The 22,394-nt window shown below is 42.3% G+C and overlaps 1 protein-coding gene across 4 annotated transcripts in view; it reads left to right on the forward strand.

Moving 5' to 3' along the window:
• LOC133638605 (synaptotagmin-7-like) overlaps positions 1–22,394 on the forward strand; it is a 452,289-nt gene that overhangs the window by 413,884 nt on the left and 16,011 nt on the right. For all 4 annotated transcript variants that reach the window (XM_062031397.1, XM_062031416.1, XM_062031405.1 and 1 more), the window contains one exon: positions 90–213. In XM_062031397.1, the coding sequence (XP_061887381.1) occupies positions 90–213 (124 nt within the window). The remainder of the gene's footprint in view (positions 1–89; positions 214–22,394) is intronic.

A 22,394-nucleotide genomic window follows, 5' to 3' on the forward strand; every position in this document is an offset into this window, starting at 1 on the left:
GAAGCTAGTATAAGGATGTGTTTTGTTGTATTGGTTGTTGCATTAATGTTGCATGTTAAGTGCTTGTATTTTCTATCTGCTGCATCCAGGACCCCGGGTAACAAACCAGGGAGCAGTCCCAGAGGTCACACCCCAGACGAGAGCGGACGCCGCCACGATGCCAACTCATCCGTGTCTGACTTGGCCAACTCGGTCACCAGTGAAATGCTCATGGTAACGCACCGGAAACACTCATTGATACACTGCACACTGATTTGAGCTCTGTCTTATTTCTCAAGTCATGCACGATGGCCGCTGTCAGCGAAGCCTCGTCAAATCACAGTGAATGAGTTGGCAGTTATACTATTAGAGGGCACGTCCAGATCATCTCCTCTAATCCAATATGAAAGTGACATGCAAGCCTTGAGACAAGAAGTTAGAAGCGGTAGATGAGGATATCAGTGCAGGACTCGTTCAAAACAATGTTATTACAGAGCAGGGGTGTCAAACCTATTTTTATTGAGAGCCACATCGCAATTATGGCTGCCCTCAGAGGGCCACTTCAAATGATGTGACGGACCGCAATAAACGACGTGACGGACCAAATTAAATGATATATTGCGGCCCACGTTAAACTGAGTGACAGACCACTTTAAATGGCGTGATGAACCACGTTAAATGATGTGGCAGACCACACTCAATGACATGGCGAACCACAATAAATGATAGGGCTGGCCACGTTAAATGATCGTGGTAGACCAGGTTAAATGATATGGCAGACCACAATAAATGATATGGCTGGCCACATTAAATGATGTGGCAGACCACATTAAATGACAGGGCAGACCACTTTTAATGATATGGCTGGCCACATCAATTGAAATGACAGACTACACTGAATGACATGGCGAACCACAATAAATGATATGGCTGGCCACATTAAATGATCGTGGTAGACCAGGTTAAATGAGATGGCGGACCACAATAAATTATATGGCTGGCCACATTAAATGATGTGGCAGACCACATTAAATGACAGGGCAGACCACTTTAAATGATATGGCTGGCCACATCAAATGAAGTGACAGACTACACTGATTGGCATAGCGGACCACGTTAAATGATTTGGCTGGCCACTTAAATGATGTGGCAGACCACATTAAATGACAGGGCGGACCACTTTAAATGATATGGTTGGCCACATCAAATGATGTGGCAGACAATGTTAAATGACAGGGCGTAACACATTAAATGATATGGCTGGCCAAATTAAATTATGTGGCAGACCACGTTAAATGACAGGGCCAACCACTTTAAATGATATGGCTGGCCACATCAAATGATGTGGCAGACAATGTTCAATGACAGGGCGTAACACATTAAATGATATGGCTGGCCACGTTAAATGACAGGGCAGACCACATTAAATGATATGGTTGACCACATTAAATGATGTGGCAGACGACGTTAAATGACAGGGCGGACCACTTAATGGTATGGCTGGCCACATTAAATGTTGTGGCAGACCACATTAAATGACAGGGCGGACCACAATAAATGATATGGCTAGCCACATTAAATGTTGTGGCAGACCACATTAAATGACAGGGCGGACCACAATAAATGATATGGCTAGCCACATTAAATGTTGTGGCAGACCACATTAGATGACAGGGCGGACCACAATAAATGATATGGCTAGCCACATTAAATGTCGTGGCAGACCACATTAAATGACAGGGCGGATCACATTAAATGATATGGCTGGCCACAGATGATGTGGCAGACGACGTTAAATGACAGGGCCACATTAAATTATATGGCTGGCCACGTTAAATGAAGTGACAGACCACACTGTATGTCATGGCGGACCACAATAAATTATATGGCTGGCCACATTAAATGATGTTGTAGACCAGGTTAAATGAGATGGCGGACCACATTAAATGATATGGCTGGCCACATTAAATGATGTGGCAAACGACGTTAAATGACAGGGCAGACCACATTAAATGATATGGCTGGCCACATTAAATGAAGTGACAGGCCACATTAAATGACATGGTGTACCACATTAAATGGCGTGAGGGATCACAATGAGTCAGTGCTCCTCAAATATTTTCTGTTGCGCCCCTCCTCGGAAGAAGAAAATATTTTGTGCACCCCCACCCCTCACCCCCACCACTCTCCACGGTGACTATAACTAGTATATTTGTCTATAAAATTGTTATCAAGATACCTCTGCATAACGTTGTAAGCGTATTAACATTAATGTAGTAAGCTACGCTACAAATTACTCTCAATTAATTATAGCCAAGCAACAGGGGAAGCTATCCCCGGCGAATTGTAGCAAGCTGTGCTACAAGCTACACGGTAAAAGTAACTTGCTACATTTAACATCATTTATATCTTATGGGCCAAATGGTCTAATGACAATGTTAATGTAACTGAGAGTGTACAAATTACTATTAACTATCTGTCATTTAGCCAGGGACACATTACAACTACCTCTCGGGGTCTACGCACCCCACTGTATGTATTTATTTAGTTTGCCTTTTCTTTGGCCCACCCCTATAATGTTATTCATTTTCTCTACCTACAGTAAAAGAAAAACAGTATCTATCTATATCTTGACAAAAAAAAAAACAATGGCATATGTGTTGTTTGGGAACAGTTGTAAATGGTTATGTCCTGTAAAACTTTTCATGAACCCAACTCACCTTAATGTGTGTTCCTAAATTTGTGTTTGACGTCTTGGATGAAGAGAGCAGTTATGGTTTTGGTTTACAGAGTAAACAACTAAAAACTTTTGGGCATTGTTTTCTCTAAATGCATACATTTGTCTAAATATGGCTATGGAACATCATCTTCATCACTAAAGGAAAAATTTAAATCTCTGATCTGAGAGAGAATTAATCTGCCATTTTCAAGTATGTTGTTATTTTTTTGAGTGGTCAGCTTGAAGCGTCCCTCTGTCTCTGACTCCCTCGTCGTCATGTGACCTGAGTGCGTGTCTGTTATGATTTTGCTTACTAGTTTCGGTGACCCGCCTTATCTTGCCTCTGATTGGCCTGTCTGTAATGTTTAGCCCTAACCTTAACCAATACTGACTCATCGTACGGACACCAACCAATCATCATGGATGTTCTCCATATGTATGGATGTGTTCTCATTCATCCAGGTCATTGTATTTTCTCCATATTTTTTGGGGCCTGGATTCGCAGTCCATGTTCTCTCTTTGTAGCTTGTAGCTCCCCCCCCCCTCCACACCCCTGATTGTAAATAATGTAAATAATTCAATGTGATTATCTTATGTGATGACTGTATTATGATGATAGTATATATGATAGTATATATCTGTATCATGAATCAATTTAAGTGGACCCCGACTTAAACAAGTTGAAAAACTTATTCGGGTGTTACCATTTAGTGGTCAATTGTACGGAATATGTACTTCACTGTGCAACCTACTAATAAAAGTCTCAATCAATCAATCAAAAAATGATGTAAACTACCTCTCTACATGGGTCTAAAAGTAGCTAGGCTACAGGAAAAGCTACTCGTTAAAAAAGTAGCTAAGCTACCGCCAAGCTACTGGAAAATATAGTTAAGCTACGTAGCTTAGCTACATGTAGCTTTTGCTACTGCCCATCACTGGACGGTCCACTGGACGGTCCACATTAAATGAAGTTGCAGACCACGTTAAATGATGTGACATACCACATTAAATGAAGTTGCAGACCACGTTAAATGATGTGACATACCACATTAAATGAAGTTGCAGACCACGTTAAATGATGTGACATACCACATTAAATTAAGTTGCAGACCACGTTAAATGATGTGACATACCACATTAAATTAAGTTGCAGACCACATTAAATGATGTGACGGACCACATTGAATGACATGGCGGGCCAAATCTGTCTCCCAAGCCTTTAGTTCCATCCATCCATCCATTTTCTACCGCTTATTCCCTTCGGGGTCGCGGGGGGCGCTGGATAGGGATGATACTCGAAACCGGTTTTCCCGGTTGTTTGATAAGAAATGAACCGAGTCCTCGGACTCGAATCCCTTTTTGAGAACCGGTACCCGTTATCGAGACCACTATAGTAAAGAAAAAGAGTTGGTTCTTTATTCGAATCCCTCGGAACGAATCCCGTCCCGACCAGAAATGCTCCGTGTGACATCACAAGAAATGGCGTCATGTAGCTCAGTCATTAGGCGCAGATAGGGAAAGCAGGAAAACAATGGACGGGAAAAAGCGCTCCAAGGTGTAATAAAGTTCAAAACAAAAAGGTATAATCCAATGAATAACTTTACTGAGAAATTTGAGCAGGGTAAAAACACATGAACACTTTTACGACCAACCTGAAACATAGCAACCAGGCTAGCAACGCACCTCCTTTACGGCAGCTGTCGCAACGTTCTTAAAGCAACCGCAGCACATACATATATGCCATCTCCCTTTTTTAACATTTGTTTTTCTTTACTTGTAAACAAAACAAAATCACACTGTATATGTGTTGTCTGTCTAATTATAAATAATGCAGACGAGGCGCGTTGGCTGAGTTCTTGACGTTTACTTTCACAGCGTGCTCATAACCTCATTTTTAGCTACCGGGTGCCGATATGCAACACTTTTCGGGGCTACCGCGCATGCTCGTCACTCCCGTTGCATGCTGGGTAGTGTAGTTGTTATATTCCCTAGCTCATAACATCTTTCCCCCTATAAAGAAATAATGTCAACTCAATAAAGTGTATTTCTTTTTTTAGCTTTAACTTTTCATTTTTTAGCATTGTAACCACGTTTGCAAAGAACCTTTCTCTTCATAGAATTGTATTTCAATAAAGAAATAAAGTGCAAAAATGTCAAAGCATCATAACAAACAGTTATGTCAAATAGCAGCAGAATTGCACTTTTTGGAGAGCTGTATTATTTTCAGTTTTGTGCCCAAGGGACTGATTTTATTTAACACTATAGTATTATTTATACACCTATAGTGATCACAGAGACAGGTTGTTTTTGTGTTACTGTATATATTTGTTTTTCTGAAAAATCCCACTTAATATACTTTGGGTAACAACAGTCAATATTTATTTATTTTATTTTATTTTTTTAGCAGTCAATATTTATTTATTCTATTTAATTTTTTTAACAGTCAATATTTATTTATTTATTAGATTAAATTGTTTTCTTATGTAATAAAAGTGAGCTTTTGTTAAACCAAATATTGTGTGTTTTTTTCCATATACAACAACCTATCTGGACTCGATAAGAGAATCGATAAGGAATCGGTTCGATAAGAGGATTCGATAATAGGCTCGAACTCGATAATGTCTTATCAAACATCATCCCTAGCGCTGGAGCCTATCTCAGCTACAAGGCCTGGGCAATTATTTTGACTCGGGGGCCACATTTAGAGAAAAAAATGTGTCTGGGGGCCAGTATATCTATTTTTAGGAACACTAATACAAAACCTCACAATAATGTCTGATTGAATGCTAAAAACGTTATGACAGACCGCCTTAAAAAACGTAATGGAATCGTACATGTTTCTATGAAGGATAAAATACTGAATATTGACAAAATATGAACGTCACACCCCCTTTCGATCGACATATTTTACAATCTAGTGAAACGCAACAAAATGCAACAAACAGTGAGATATGAACGTGGAGGGTACAAAATAACCCAAATACAATCTGATATATCTGATATTTGCTGAATTTCCCCCAGGGATCAATAAGGTACTTTCTATTCTATTCTATTCTATTCTATATATCACCAAGCTTTGTTGTAAAAATCTCCTTCCGCGTCTGTGGAAACGCTTCCCTCCACATTGCTTGGTGCCTCGTCTGAGCTGCTGTGAAGTAGATTACCATAGTAACTAATTAGATGACCATAGTAACTAATTAGATTACCATAGTAACTGTTATATCATCCATAAGCGCAGGTTCCAACCATTGAAATACTTTGTATAGTTGAAGAATTACGGTCATTTGAAAACATCACTGCACATCAGATTGGCGGCTACAATTTCCATCTTAAAGATCTAAAAAAATTATTTGGGAATGTCCGGCGGGCCAAATTGAAAAGCTCAACGGGCCGAATGTGGCCCCCGGGCCTTAATTTGCTCAGGTCTGCTTTAGTTTGACACTTGTGATGTAGAGTATGTATAATGTAATTTAAAAAAAAAAAAATGTTTCTCTTTATAATCAGTTGTGGTTATAAATAACGACCATTTCCCAGGGCGTCAATCTATAGGGGGCGCCACAAGGACGAGGGAGAAAAAAAGATTACAATTTAATCGTACTCAGTCCCCCTCCCATAACATGAAGAGCATGAAAACCAACCAATGAGAGACAACGAGAGATTATCATTGCAAGTCAACTCTGTCAATGTAAACAAGAATGAGAACGAGAACTAGCCAGGCCCTACCTCCCAGTCGTAAGAAAGTCCTAAATCCAGACAGTGACAGCCCCTAAAATGTAATCACTTGTTCCTTATCCCATTTCTGACATTTCCTAAAAGTTTCATCAAAATGTCCCCATAAGCGCTATCTATAGTGGATAGGATAGACTTTATCCCACAATGGAGAAATTATGTGGTTGCAGTGCAGATACAAAAAGTACACAAAAAATAAGGTAAAAACACATGAAAACTAGAGGGAATTGTGAAATAACACAAACCGCATAAAATACATTAAAAGAGCGCTGAGCTTATGCAACCAGTTGCAACTTCTGTGGCGCCAAATCTACATACAGCTGCAAAAGTAAAACAACGAAAAGATAAAAAATTAGCAATAAAAAATATTGGACACAATGTGTTGCCAAGCTTATGAGATGCGATGCAAGAGTAAGCCACTGTGACACTATTGTTCATTTTTGAAATGTTTTTATTTTTTATAAATGGCTGTGATGATAGTGTCAATGAGGGATTTCTAATCACTGCTATGTTGGAATTCTTATTAATATTGATACCGTTATTGATATTATTCAGTTTTGTTTGACTGCCTTTGGATTGTTTTGTGTCATGTTTGTGTGTCCTCTCAATTGCTCTGTTGATTGCTACTCTGAATGTTTGGTTTGGTTTGGTTTTGGAATTGGAATTGTATTATTATTGTATTATTGTGTATTATTTTGTTGGATTGATTAATTTAAAAAAAAAAGGGAAAAAAAAATTTGGCAATAAAAGAAAACACTAAAATAACACAATTTCAACACCCACATACTGTACACCACGGTGTCATTTATCCACTGTATTTGTCTCTGCAGGTGGAGGCGGGGTCGTAAGCACACACACTCCAAATTTAAAGCTTGTAACGTAAATATAAGATAATCCCGCACATTCCTAAAATATAATGACTTGTCTCATTTCTGACATTCTTGAAAGTTTCACCAAATCCAGCCGTAACTTTTTGAGCTATCTATAGCGGAATTAAATATATAGACTGAACACTCTTGTCGGTCATACACTATATTTGTCTCTGCGGGGCTGATAGCTTTTACACACATGCAGAAAAGTAAACATAAGGTAACGTAGTAGAAATGAGTAGAAACGTTTCATGAATACCTGCCCATCATTTTTTTTTTGTTATTTAGCTAACAGACAGACAAACCAACAGCAAAAAAAACCATAACTTCCCGGAAGATATATAAGTTGCAATACTTTTCTGGAGGATGGGGCATGGTTTCAATTGTAATCTTGGAGCGCCTCCACAAACGAGCATCTTGCAGACAAACTAAAAAACGGGTTATAAATGTGACTGCGGAGCAAAATTTACGACATTTCCAATATGTATATTGTCTCAACCGGGGGTCGCCCTAGTGGCTCCCTGGAGAATTTTTAAAAAAGGATTGAAAATGGAAAAAGATGGAGGAAAAATATTTTTTTTGTTTTAGTATGTTTTTTGTTTGAGGACAAACATGACACAAACCTTCCCAATTGTTAGAAAGCCCACTGTTTAATATATTTGTGTTTATGCTTCACTGATTAGAGTATTTGGTGAACATTGTTCTGTCCTACTAATTACGGCGGTTCTTGAACTCACCATAGCGTGGAATGTGACGCAACAGTTTGTTTACATGTAAAATCTTCCACTCCTTCTTTGTCTCATTTTGTCCACCAAAAGTTTCATGCTGTGCGTGAATGCACAAAGGTGAGCTTTGTTGATGCTATTGACTTGTTGGAGTGTTAATCAGGCATATTTAGTCAGTGCATGACTGCAAGCTAATCAATGCTAACATGCTATTTAGGCTAGCTGTATGTACATATTGCATCATTATGCCTCATTTGTAGGTATATTTGAGCTCATTTAATATCCTTTACTTATGTCCTCTGTGCATGACACATTATCTGTGTGTAATATTGGCTGCATTTCGGATAGTTGTTAGTGTGCCATGTTGTTCCAGACCACAGCAAACATTACCCAGCTTGCCAAAGATTGTATAAAAATCCATTAGAAGAAGACAGCCTGCCGTTTCCTTTAACTTGGACAAACACATATGTACATTTTCGCCATTAAAAGCCAGTAATTTCTAGGAGTTATATCACCTTCTGAGTAGCCTCTGATTTACTAATGGTTTCTAATGTTGTAAAAATGTGTAGAATAAATATTAAATTTAAACATTTCTGTCAATGAAGATTTGCTTCAGCCTGCGACACAAAGTAATTTTGATAGTAGGCTAATATAGCTAATATAGACACTTACCTCATGTGTTGCCTTCATTATAAGACTAATATAAGGCTTTTCATTTTTTGAGGCTCCAGACAGATTAGTTTTTTTTATTTTTGGTCCAATATGGCTCTTTCAACATTTTGAGTTGCCGACCCCTGGTTTAGACAAGGGATTCTCAAACTGTAGTGCGCGTACCACTAGTGGGCTTCATCCAGTGGTATGCCAGAGATTCACTTGATTACAGTACAGTGTTTTATTTTCCTGTATTCAAACACAGTGTTACTTTTCAAACTGCATGTAATGTTACAGTGGCCAAAAAGTTAAATAAAACCTCTGCCTTGTTTTTAACTAATAATTAGGACTACTATGCTACTGTATTTTAATGTTGTCATTATGGTGGTTCTTGGAGTGCCAAGTTTTTTTCTGAGGTGATACTTGGTGGAAAAAAGTTTGAGAGCCACCACAAGGAAGTGTCTTAAATGTAGAGGAATCATCATATCCCCCCTTTAATGAAATAGTGACGTGTAACTCCTGTTACAAAAAAAAAAAAACAATTGCACCATGAAGTGTTTTTGTGTCTCGTCAATCAAAAAGGCTCTCAAAAATGTAACTGGCAAAGTTATAAATGTGTGTAAAGAGCACAGCAGTGGGGTTTTTCTATCTAGTGGATTCTTTAAGCTGCAGCCTTAGCAGCATCAGCATTTAGGAACTACAATGAGGTGGGGGGAAAAAAGCAAAAAGGGGGTTCAATTGAAGTCACTGCTTGTAATGGTTAAATTGTCTCAAAGAAACTAAGTGTACTGTATATTTTATATATTTAATAAAATCACTCTAAATATATGTTTGAGGGGTTATTTTTTTATTACGGGTTACTAGGAACAAACCCCTTTACAAATATGGTAAATGATGTAATGTTTTTGTTATTATCATGGATAAAGATTTCATTACAGTACAGCATGTTGACCATATTTATGGAGTGGCAGAACTTGACATTGTGTTGGAGTGCATAACCGTGTAGTTTTGCGTGCAGACAGTAATGCTCATGTTGCGAGAATGTACTATAGTCCCCTCATTAAGATTATACAGTGTAGTGATGACTGTTTTGGCCTATTTCCCACTGAATTGTTGTGCAAAACACATTGACTGTCTGCAAAATGTCGAATATTGTCCAGTCATTTGTTTAATGTATGCATGAGGAAATATGCTATATTACACATAAACACTGCTTCTTACACTTGCTTGGTTGGTCATGTGTATGCAAATAAATACTGTGAGTGGTTGCGGCAACAAATGTGACACGAGCAAAAATGTTCAACTGAAGTGACAATTCTTCTAACATTACTACAGAAAACTATGGTAATTAAAATAATGGAATATTCAAACAGCACATAATGTACCAGTCAGGAGCCTTTTGTATAGAAGTATTGTTTTAGCAAAACTATTTGCAATTGTGTATCTCAATCTGTGCGTCTGTAATCCGATTCATTTGTGTGTGTACTGATTTTTTGTGTCTGTACCTCAATCTGTGTGTACATGTATTCAGATACACATATGCGTGTTTTAATTCATGTGTGTATTTTGTGTTTGTGTTTGCGTACAAAACAAATCTGTCTGTCTGTATTTCGTTGTGTGTGTGTGTGTGTGTGTGTGTGTGTGTGTGTGTGTGTGTGTGTGTGTGTGTGTGTGTGTGTGTGTGCGTGTGCGTGTGCGTGTGCGTGTGCGTGTGTGTGTGTGTGTGTGTGTGTGTGTGTGTGTGCGTGTGCATGTGCGTGTGTGTGTGTGTGTGTGTGTGTGTGTGTGTGTGTGTGTGTGTGTGTGTGTGTGTGTGTGTGTGTGTGTGTGTGTGTGTGTGTGTGTGTTTTTATATTTCTACCATTCTTGAGACATCAACAAGGAAAAGTACCTTCCCTATGAGGACCGGTGAACAAGTTAGGACCGAAATCATGGTCTCAATACGGAAAACCATTGCATCTCATAGAGAATGTCTCATTTGCACCCCTGGTGGTGGAATCTATCAAAATTAGGGTAGTCCCAAAAAGGACGGATTTTTCAGATTGACTGTGTCATTTTTAAAAGTGCGCCCCCTCTGGTCAACATATGAAATAACAAGTGTGTGTAAAAAATTTGAAGTGCTCCCCTTCTGGCCAACATATGTAATAATAAGTGTGTGCAAGAAATTGAAATGCGCCCACTTTCGCCAAAATTAATTTAAAAATTTTTTATAGATATTTATATAGAGACATACTGTAATAACTTGAAGTAAATAATGAAGATTAAAAACCAATTACACACAAAAAAGTTTAAAAAAAAGTTTTTTATTTACTAAAAGCAGTCTTTTTCTCACAATGTGTCGACTTTTTTCTCATAAAATTGGGAACAATTTCTTGTAAAAGTATTACTTTTTAATGCAAAATGGTGACATTTGTCATATAAAATTCTGACTTTTATCACAATATTGCCAATTTTTGTGTTCTTGTAAAACAGTGACATTGTTTGAGTAAAATGATGACTTGTCAGCCAAATACAATTTCCGATTATTATTATAATATTGCCAAAATTTTTAAGTTCTCTTATAAAATTGTGACTTTTGTCGAGTAAGATTACAACTCTTTTCATAAAATTGCCAACATTTTAAGCTGTCCTTGTAAAATTGCGACTGTTATTGAGTAAAATTCCAACTTTCATCATAATATTGCACGAATGTTCAGTTGTTCGTGTAAAATTTTGACTTGCGTTGAGTAAAGTTATGACTTTTATTATAACACTGCCAACATTCTAAATGTTTCTTGTGAAATTGTGACCTTTTTCTTGTGAAATTCCAACTCATTTTTCACAACAAGCTTTTTTATATTTGCATACTATGAATATATCATTAATGTTGTGAATACAAATCTTTATATATCTAGAAAGGGTGGTCCTACAGAGGTAGGCATTTTTTGGAGGTCTCAAGAAGGTAACAAATGCGAGAATGTGCACGTGTGTGTGTGCGTGTGTTTGTGTGTGTGTGTGTGTGTGTGTGTGTGTGTGTGTGTGTGTGTGTGTGTGTGTGTGTGTGCGTGCGTGCGTGTGTGTGTGTGTGTGTGTGTGTGTGTGTGTGTGTGTGTGTGTGTGTGTGTGTGTGTGTGTGTGTGTGTGTGTGTGTGTGTGTGTGTGTGTGTGTGTGTGTGTGTGTGTGTGTGTGTGTGTACAAACGCTTGTGGAAATCACACATGAATACCTTAAGAGAAAGCGATTGCAGCTATTTGGGATACAACACTTTTCAGACGGCAAGAGAACTTTCAAATGTCCGTGTCAGCTGTGATTCTACTTCCCGAAAAACTTTGTCCATTGTTCGAAGGAGAGACAACGAGAATGCGGGCTCCCGTGGATGTGATGGTCTTAGACGACCATTATGTGTGTGTGGACAAGGATACGCTTAGGTGGGATTTACCCTGGACAACCTGTCAGAAGTATTGTTGTCCTCTTCAAATAAATTATCGGTAATGTTTTCTGTGAACAGGTTATGTTTTCTCAGCGTGTGTGTCACTGAGAGTTGAACTCTGTTGACTTCAACACAGAATAGCATGAGTGGGTGCAAGGCGCCGACTAGTGGTGAAATGTGACGTTGCAGTCTATTTACATGTTCTTATTGCTGCACGGACACACAAATCTATACGGCAAAGCAGATTCAGGGTTCCTGCTTCACCTGAATCAGAATACACAGACACACAAAAAATGTTTACACACACAGATCGAAATATGGACAAACATGTTTCTTTGTACACACACACAGATCAAAATGCAAACACACAAATTACAACACGCGCACGCGCATCTGATTGGGGTTACCCACATATGCGGTCCTCTCCAAGGTTTCTCATAGTCATTCACATTGACGTCCCACTGGGGTGAGTTTTCCTTGCCCGTATGTGGGCTCTGTACCGAGGATGTCGTTGTGGCTTGTACAGCCCTTTGAGACACTTGTGATTTAGGGCTATATAAATAAACATTGATTGATTGATTGATTGATTGATTACACACACAGAGATTGAGATACAGACACACAAATTAGTCCACGGACACGTGAATCGGATTACAGACACAGATTGATATACGCATTTACAAAATCTTTTGCTACAATATCAATCAAAGTTTATTTATATAGCCCTTAATCACAAGTGTCTCAAAGGGCTGCACAAGTCACAACGACATTCTTGGCTCAGATCCCACATCAGGGCAAGAAAAAACTCAACCCAATGGGATACAATGAGAAACCTTGGAGGGGACCGCAGATGTGGGGACCCCCGCCCCCTGGGCGACCGGTGCAATGGACGTCGAGTGGATCTAGTTAATAGTGTGAGAGTCCAGTCCATAGTGGGGCCAGTAGGGGATCATCTTGAGTGGAGACAGGTCAGCAGCGCAGAGACGTCCCCAACTGATGCACAGATGAATGGTCCACCCCGGTCCCGTCACCCCTAATTTAGGCATGTTTTGATATGTGTCCCCCTTTTCTGTGGAAGGGGGGGGCACAGGTCCGGTGGCCACGGATGAAGTGCTGGCTGTCCAGAGTCGGGACCCGGGGTGGACCGCTCGCCTGTGCATCGGTTGGGGACATCTCTGCGCTGCTGACCTGTCTCCGCTCGGGATGATCTCCTGCTGGCCCCACTATGGACTGGACTCTCACAATATTATGCTAGACCCACTCGACGTCCATTGCATCCGGTCTCCCCTGGGGGGGGTCACCCACATCTGCGGTCCTCTCCAAGGGTTCTCATTGTCATTCTCATTGACATCCCACTGGGTTGAGTTTTTCCTTGCCCTTATGTGGGATCTGAACCGAGGATGTCGTTGTGGGTTGTGCAGCCCTTTGAGACTCTTGTGATTTAGGGCTATATAAATAAACATTGATTGATTGATTGATTGATAACAAAGACAAATGTTTGCAGTATCAAATATTTACAATGTTTAGAAGGTATGCGATTGCATGCAAAACTAAATTTGGTAAAAATTTAATGATATGGTGAGCCAGATCTGAGTTTGACACCTGTGATTTGAAGCTTTAAAAAGAGAGCCAGTGGCAATTCTAGCTTCAATGGAGCTCTGGGCGAGACCCCCTACTGGGTTCTTAAACTTGAACATGCACATATCTCCCTTGGCCACTCCAAACCAGTGTGAATCTAGTAGAGCCTGTGCGTTTTATCCACTACTGATTGACAAGACACAAAATCACTTCACGGAACATGTTTTCTTTTTTTCCTTCGCCCTGCGGGCTAATAATGCAGAACTCTAATGCCAGAAACCGTCACTGCCTTCAAGGTTTCGCAATATTGCAATCATGCTATTTATAATTCTTCTTCTTTGGCAGAGATGTTGGCTTGTGGTTATCAACTTTCATGTCTTGTATTGCTTTGGTTGTATTCACCTGTGAGCATTACAGGTGCTAAGCACAAATAAGTATGAATCTTTTTTTCCCTCTTCATCTTTGTGGTGCCCCCGAGAGAATGCCGTCCTGAGCTATTGCCCACGTGGCCCTTATCAGGAGGAGCATACTGTATATATTGGCAATTATAAGAGGCAAATACTTTGCTTAGTCAAGTTAAAGTTAAAGTACCACTGATAGTCACACACACACTAGGTGTGGTGAAATTACCCTCTGCATTTGACCCATGCCCTTGTTCCACCCACTGGGAGGTGAGGGGAGCAGTGAGCAGCAGCGGTGGCCGCGCTCGGGAATCGTTTTGGTGATTAAACCCCCAATTCCATAATTCATAACCAATATATGAAATGTATAATAATAATGATATTATGTCAATGTTGTGTTTACACGCTCGTATCTACTGCCTCCAAGTGGCCAAATTAATTAAAACATTCCTAAATAACTATGGACAGCTTCGGACCCAATGTTCCCTCTCATTTTTCATGTGTGTGAGCAAACGCAAAAACTCCCTGAGCATTCAGTGGAGCCCATGTGAGCAACATCAGACGTGCACACTGTGGCTACACCAGCAGCACACCTGTCCCAAACCTGACTAAATAACAAGTTCAATCTCCATCCATCCATCCATTTTCTACCGCTTGTCCCTTTCGGGGTGGCGGGGGGTGCTTAAGTCTATCTCAGCTACATTCGGGCGGAAGGCGGTGTACACCCTGGACAAGTCCCCACCTCATCGCAGGGCCAACACAGATAGACAGACAACATTCTCTTATTATTATAGTCAAATGACAGCAGTCATTTCCATGAGGTTATTTTCTAATATAAGTGTTTAGGCCCACTTACAATGACAATAACAAAAAATATTGTTTTTCCAGAGCTGTGTACTTGTATTGTTTGTCTGGGTGGAGGTCCTGCTTTGGAAATAGTTTGTACCCCTTTCAGACATTGCAGTTAGTTCCCATTAAAACATTCACATGTTGCACAATGAGATGTAAGCAGGGGATCATGTGTACATTCCTGCAACTTCCTGTTTGTAAAAAATATATTTTATTAGTATTTATTTAAAGGCCTACTGAAAAGATTTTTTTTTATTTAAACGGGGATAGCAGATCCATTCTATGTGTCATACTTGATCATTTCGCGATATTGCCATATTTTTGCTGAAAGGATTTAGTAGAGAACATCGACGATAAAGTTCGCAACTTTTGGTCGCTGATAAAAAAAAGCCTTGCCTGTACCGGAAGTAGCGTGACGTCACAGGTTGAAAGGCTCCTCACATTTCCCCATTGTTTACATCAGCAGCGAGAGCGATTCGGACCGAGAAAGCGACGATTACCCCATTAATTTGAGCCAGGATGAAAGATTCGTGGATGAGGAACGTGAGAGTGAAGGACTAGAGTGCAGTGCAGGATGCATCTTTTTTTGCTCCGACCATAACTTAGGTACAAGCTGGCTCATTGGATTTCACACTCTCACCTTTTTCTATTGTGGATCACGGATTTGTATTTTAAACCACCTCGGATACTATATCCTCTTGAAAATGAGAGTCGAGATCATGAAATGGACATTCACAGTGACTTTTATCTCCACGACAATACATCGGCGAAGCACTTTAGCTACGGAGCTAACATGATAGCATCGGGCTTAACTGCAGATAAAAACAAAATAAATAAACCCCTGACTGGAAGGATAGACAGAAAATCAACAATACTATTAAACCATGGACATGTAACTACATGGTTAATGCTTTCCAGCCTGGCGAAGCTTAACAATGCTGTTGCTAACGACGCCATTGAAGCTAACTTAGCAACGGGACCTCACAGAGCTATGCTAAAAACATTAGCTATCCACCTACACCAGCCAGCCCTCATCTGCTCATCAACACCCGTGCTCACCTGCGTTCCAGCGATCGACGGAGCGACGAAGGACTTCACCCGATCATAGATGCGGTCGGCGGCTAGTGTCGGATAGCGCGTCTGCTATCCAAGTCAAAGTCCTCCTGGTTGTGTTGCTGCAGCCAGCCGCTAATACACCGATCCCACCTTAAGCTTTCTTCTTTGCAGTCTTCATTGTTCATTAAACAAATTGCAAAAGATTCACTAACACAGATGTCCAGATTACTGTGGAATTTTGCGATGAAAACCGAGCTTTTTTTATTGGATACAATGTGTCCGAATATTTCCGTTTCAACGATTGACGTCACGTGACGCGCATACGTCATCATACATAGACGTTTTCAACCGGAAGTTTAGCGGGAAATTTAAAATTGCACTTTATAAGTTAACCTGGCCGTATTGGCATGTGTTGCAATGTTAAGATTTCATCATTGATATATAAACTATCAGACTGCGTGGTCGGTAGTAGTGGGTTTCAGTAGGCTATTAATATACTAACAGCATTTCATGATTAATATTCATAAATTAAGATTCCTAATAAATGACACTAGAATAAGCACACATTTGATCGGTAAATCATAGTGTAACGACCTGGAATGACACTTTATGTGTGGTGTTGTCCGACTCTTTGTGTGGCTGTAAACGCATCACTGGCTAAGTGCCATGTGTGCATGTGTTGGCGCAAGTGAGAAAGAGCGAGCGGCTGCTGTTGATATAACAAAGTTGCTTTTGGTCTGGTTTGTACTGCAGAAAATGACCAGTTTTGCTAGATATAATTTTTTTTACTAATGTTGTGGTGATGTGTTTATGGCCGACAATAAAGAGTTTTGCTTAGTAAAGTGATCGATGGAATTCAGGTCCTCAAAGCGTCTCGACAGACGTTACAATATTTGAACAACGATGACGAAAACTGTTTTCTATGTCGTGTCCATGTGTCAAAAATTGTTATGCGCTTATTTTTTTATTTGATTTTGTGCGTGGCATAGATTTGCCATGCGCAGAGGACGCTTGAGCAGTGCAAAATTGCACAGGCGCGCACCTTAGAGGGAACGTTGCTTGGACCCCTACTTTGGTCTTTGAAAATACAGTATGTCCCAATTGTTCCACATCACATGACTCATCTGCACACAGATTTGTCAGTAAGAATCTCCCAACCATTGTGTCTCTATTGTAAGTATGGCAAATAAATAACAATATTTATGACAACAATGACAAATCCCCCAAGACAAGTGACCCACCTGTGGAGCATAAAAGGTAGTTATGGCCCTGCTGCTTGCTGAAACCTACCATAATCACCCTCAAGCGAGACCCTGAGATGAAGGGTACATGCGCCTCATCCAGCCCACTTCAGTAATTGGTCGGCTAAAGAAGACGCGTCGCTGTGGGTGCTATGGGAATATGGCAGTGTGTAATTATGTGGGCTCCATGGTGCGGCTGGAGAATCCACCGCTGCTTAATGATGATACTCTTTTTATTATCAGCCTTGTCATACGTGCCCATAGATTTTTTGTTTGTTTCATCTCTCTCATCCAACTATCCAAGTATCTCAGGTGACTAATGTCGGGAGAAGGGTGGATGAAAGTCCTGTCAGTCAGTATTTGGATACTGATACTGACATGACTTGCAGTCTGTGCCTTTTTTTCCCAAAGATAGCGTATTCAAATAACTGATGACAGGCACAACAGTACCTTGAATTACTTTTTTTATTTCTAAGTTCAATTGTAGTACGTCGGTCATTATGCCTTTTTAATTCTGACACGAAATGTAAATATCCAATTGACTGAGCATTACATTTTATGCACAATGTTTACTTCACTCCAGTCAAGCGCTGCATTAACTGCATGTGCAAATTGGGAGAATAGAACAATTAGTCGTGTCAATTGCTGTTAATTGGTTCATAACTGAAGTTATGCTAGCAACTTAAAGCAAAACAAAAAGCAGGGTAACAGTTTGAAATATCTCAAAATACTCATAAGTTCAGGTACTCATAACTTCAAGTACCACTGTACGACTAGCTCCTTAAAGAATGAAACAAGAACTCCCCCATGGATATGTCAGAACAGGCGCTGGAGCAGCCTGCAGTGACATGCCTATGTGGCGGCCATCTTGGTTAGGGCAACGGTCCGGAAATGCAATGCATTTACAATGAAAATACATTCTAACTTGTTCATTTTTTAGCCAATTTCCATGTGGTTTATTTAATGGTCAACATCTGAACATGTGCTATTGATGCAAAAAAAAATTATATCAATGAAATCGTGTTTTTATTTCTTATTTTAAAGGAGTACTTCCTGTTATCATATATCACATATTTTTTTAAACTATGTGTATTTTGTCAATAAGTATGCTGTTATTTTCCCCCTGTATATAATTAACCTAGTGTGTCTATACAGTGGGTAATCTGGAGCCTATCCCAGGTAACTTCAGAGGCGGGGTACACCCTGGACTGGTCACTAGCTAATCGCAGTTTGGCCGTTTAGCGCCCTATTATTTATGTTAAACCGCCAGTGACGACAGTCTTGTGTGTAGTGACTCTTACGTTTCTGCCTTCGTTATTACGATGAGATTAAAGCACGGACAATGATAACCAAAGCCGTAGAAACTTTTGATCAACACTAGGTTTTATTATAATTAAGATTGTGAAACAATTCCAAATGCATTAGATGTATATGACAGATACAGCAGATCATTACTTCGATAGATACCTAACAATGCCTATGACTTGAAAAGGACTAGAAAATATCAAGTCAGTGACCTAAGACTTGACTCGACCTGTCTTGTCTTCACTCGAGACTTGGTATTAAAGACTTGGATTTACAGTTCTTGAGACTCGAGACTTGGTATTAAAGACTTTAGACTTAGAACAACACTGACTTACGTCCACCTCTGGTTGGCGCTGAGGAATAGAAAATAGCTCAAGCAGAAATGTGTGTGTGTTGGATGAGTTATTTTGGGTGTATGAATGAATCATGTAAAGTGATTACATTCAGCAACTGAGAATAAGGTCAAACAGCAATGACTGGAATTTGTGTGAAAAGTATGGGAAGTGGATATTAAATATTTGGGCCTGCTCCTTAAGCGACGCCCACATCTGTACTCCCAACAGACTCCACATTTTAACTGGATTTCTTCTCTGCCGCTCTCCAGGCTGCACCTGCATCAGTCAGAGGGTCAGTGTAGCAACAGATAATCATCCTGTCATTGCAACACAGTCATGCACACTTGCCCTTCAGCGCAGTGGACACTGGCCATGTGACAAGACATTAAGCCAGTTTGCGTTTACGATCAATACAGACATTTTCAAGAGCCAATCCTGATTAGAAACTTGATTTATATCGTGTTACATTACCATCACCAGTCACCTTGAATCTGGGTTAGAACATACCATCTGTTTGTTAAATTTCAAAAAGGGTTACGGTATGGCAGCACAGTAGCGAGTCGTTGGCATGTTGCTATTAAATTTGGGAGGTCAAGGGTTTGCTTGACTGTGTGCAAGTTGTTGCATGTTTTTTCCGGTTACCTACCAAAAATATGTAAGTTAGGCTAATTGGAGACTCTTAAACATTCATGAAGTTTGGTTCTTTTAGGAATGTATTATGGGTCTACTGAAAATGTGACCAAATCTGCTGGGTCAAAAGTATACATTGTGGAGTTTGTAAACAACGAGACAGGAGACGTGAGCGTAGTCGAGGAAGTTTACTAGCTCCAACATAGCATGTCATACATCCGACAACAACAACGACCTCTGAACCGGAAGCGGAAGTTCCTAACTCCCTCTCCGCTTCTTCTCTTAAAGCTACAGTGTCCTCTTAGGTGAATGTCTCTCATTATATGGTTTGGGTCACCACACAGGCCCCCCCAGAATTCACCTACACAAAACCCTGCAAAACAGAAAAAGTGCAATTGCATAACAGAAAAACATGACCCTGCAGTAAATGAACAGTAACCAACACAGTGCAAAGTCAATGGGACAACAGGTAACGGGCCGGGGGGAGGACCTTCCGTCCGTAACGGCTGTGCTTGACAGGAGGGGAAACAGATGGGCCCGAAACGCGAGCCACCGGTGGAGCTGGGGCCGGAAGAGAGGCAGGCGCAGGGGCCGACTGAGGAGGGCGCCCCCGTCGCGGCGGCAGGGCCACTTGCACCGGCTCCCCAATGTCCACGTGAGCAGGCTTGAGACGGTCTATAGCCACCCGCTCCGGTCTTCCCCCCATGTCTACCACAAAGTTCTTATCCCCCGCCTCCAGGACACGGAAGGGCCCGTCGTATGGAGGCTGCAGCGGGGACCGATGGCTGTCGTGTCTTATGAAGACGTATTTCGCCGATGGCAGATCCTTGGGGACGTAGGACTGGGGAAGGCAGTGTCGAGACGTCGGAACGGGAACGAAGGCGTCAGCAGCGCTCCGGGACACACTGAGGTGAGAGGCGGGCGACCAGGGAGCCGTAGCAGTCGGAAGGAACGCCCCTGGAACCCGTAGAGGCTCGCCATACACCAGCTCCGCGGCGGATGCCTGGAGGTCCTCCTTAGGGGCTGAACGCAGGCCGAGCATGACCCACGGAAGCCGGTCCACCCAGTCGCCGTCCGTGAGGCTGGCCCGCAGAGCTGCTTTCATGTCCCGATGGAACCGCTCGCACAGTCCGTTGCTCTGCGGGTTGTAGGCAGTAGTGCGGTGGATCTTCATCCCGAGGTGCTCAGCAACCGCCGTCCAGAGCTCAGAGGTAAATTGGGAGCCTCGGTCGCTTGTGATGTCACCAGGCGTGCCAAAACGGGCCACCCAGCAGCCGATGAACGCCCGTGCCACCTCCGCGGCCGTCGTCGAGGACAAGGGGATAGCCTCCGGCCATCTGGTAGCCCTGTCCACAATAGTGAGGAGGAAGGTATAACCACGGGAGGGAGGCAGAGGGCCCACAAGGTCAACATTCACGTGGTCGAACCGCCTCTCTGGAACCACAAACGGCGCCAAAGGGGCTTTGGTATGGCGGTGCACCTTGGCGCGCTGGCACGCCACACACGAGCTGGCCCAGGCTCTAACATCCTTGCGGAGCCCCGGCCAAACAAACTTGACACTCACCATCTTGGTCGAGGCCTTCACCCCAGGATGTGAAAGGCCGTGGACGGTGTCGAAAACCCGGCGCCGCCAGGAAGCAGGCACCAGGGGTCGCGGTTGGCCGGTGGAGACGTCGCAGAGGAGGGTAGTGTTAGCCGCGTCAAACGCCACGTCCTCCAGGCGCAGCGCCGTAGGGCCCGACCGGTAGTCCTGAACGGTCGCGTCCTTGGCCTGGTCCGCTGCCATAGCGGCGTAGTCGAGCCCCAAGTGAACGGAGTTAACAACAGCCCGTGAAAGGCAGTCGGCGACAAAGTTATCCTTGCCAGACACATGTTGTATGTCCGTAGTGAACTCAGAGACCGCCGCGAGATGGCGCTGCTGACGCCCAGACCACGGCTCCGAAGTTTTGGCCATGCAGAACGTCAGCGGTTTGTGGTCCACGAAAGCGGTGAACTGCCGGCCCTCCAACAGGAACCGAAAGTGTCTGGTTGCGAGGAAAAGTCCCAGTAGCTCCCTATCAAAGGTGCTGTACTTGCGCTCATTTTCCCGGAGCTGTTTACTGAAGAACGCCAATGGCTGCCATCCACCAGCCACCCACTGCTCACATACGGCCCCCACGGCATAGTCGGAGGCGTCCGTCGTAAGGGCTATAGGGGCGGCCGGCGACGGGTGAGCTAGCAGCGCAGCATTGGCCAGCGCAGACTTGGCAGCCTCAAAAGCCTCATCCATCTCTGGGGACCAGTCCAACTTGTCCTTAGACTTCTTCCCCCGGTGGGCCCCATAAAGGGGACGCATGACGTGTGCAGCACGAGGCAGGAAACGGTTATAAAAGTTCACCATGCCCAAAAACTCCTGCAAGGCCTGTACAGTAGGGGGACGGGGGAACGCGGCGACAGCCTCAACCCTGTCGGGCAGGGGAACGGCCCCCTGCGGAGTGATGTGGTGCCCGAGGAAGGTGATGGACAACTCCCCGAACTGACACTTGGCTGGGTTGATGATGAGGCCGTGCTCGCTAAGCCTCTCGAACAGCTGCCTGAGGTGTGTCATGTGTTCCTCCACCGACGCGCTGGCCACAAGGATGTCGTCCAAGTACACAAACAAAAATGGCATGTCCCGGAGCACAGAGTCCATAAGACGTTGGAACGTCTGCGCCGCCCCCGTAAGGCCAAACGGCATACGTAAGAACTCGAAGAGCCCGAAGGGTGTGATGACAGCCGTTTTTGGGACATCTCGCGGGTGGACCGGTACCTGGTGGTAGCCTCGCACTAAGTCAATTTTGGAATAGATGGTAGCGCCCGCCAAGTGGGAAGAGAAATCTTGGATGTGCGGTATGGGGTACCGGTCGGGGGTCGTGGCGTTGTTTAGGCGACGGAAGTCT

The sequence above is a fragment of the Entelurus aequoreus genome, linkage group LG02, assembly GCF_033978785.1.
Source record: "Entelurus aequoreus isolate RoL-2023_Sb linkage group LG02, RoL_Eaeq_v1.1, whole genome shotgun sequence".
Lineage (NCBI taxonomy): Eukaryota > Metazoa > Chordata > Actinopteri > Syngnathiformes > Syngnathidae > Entelurus > Entelurus aequoreus.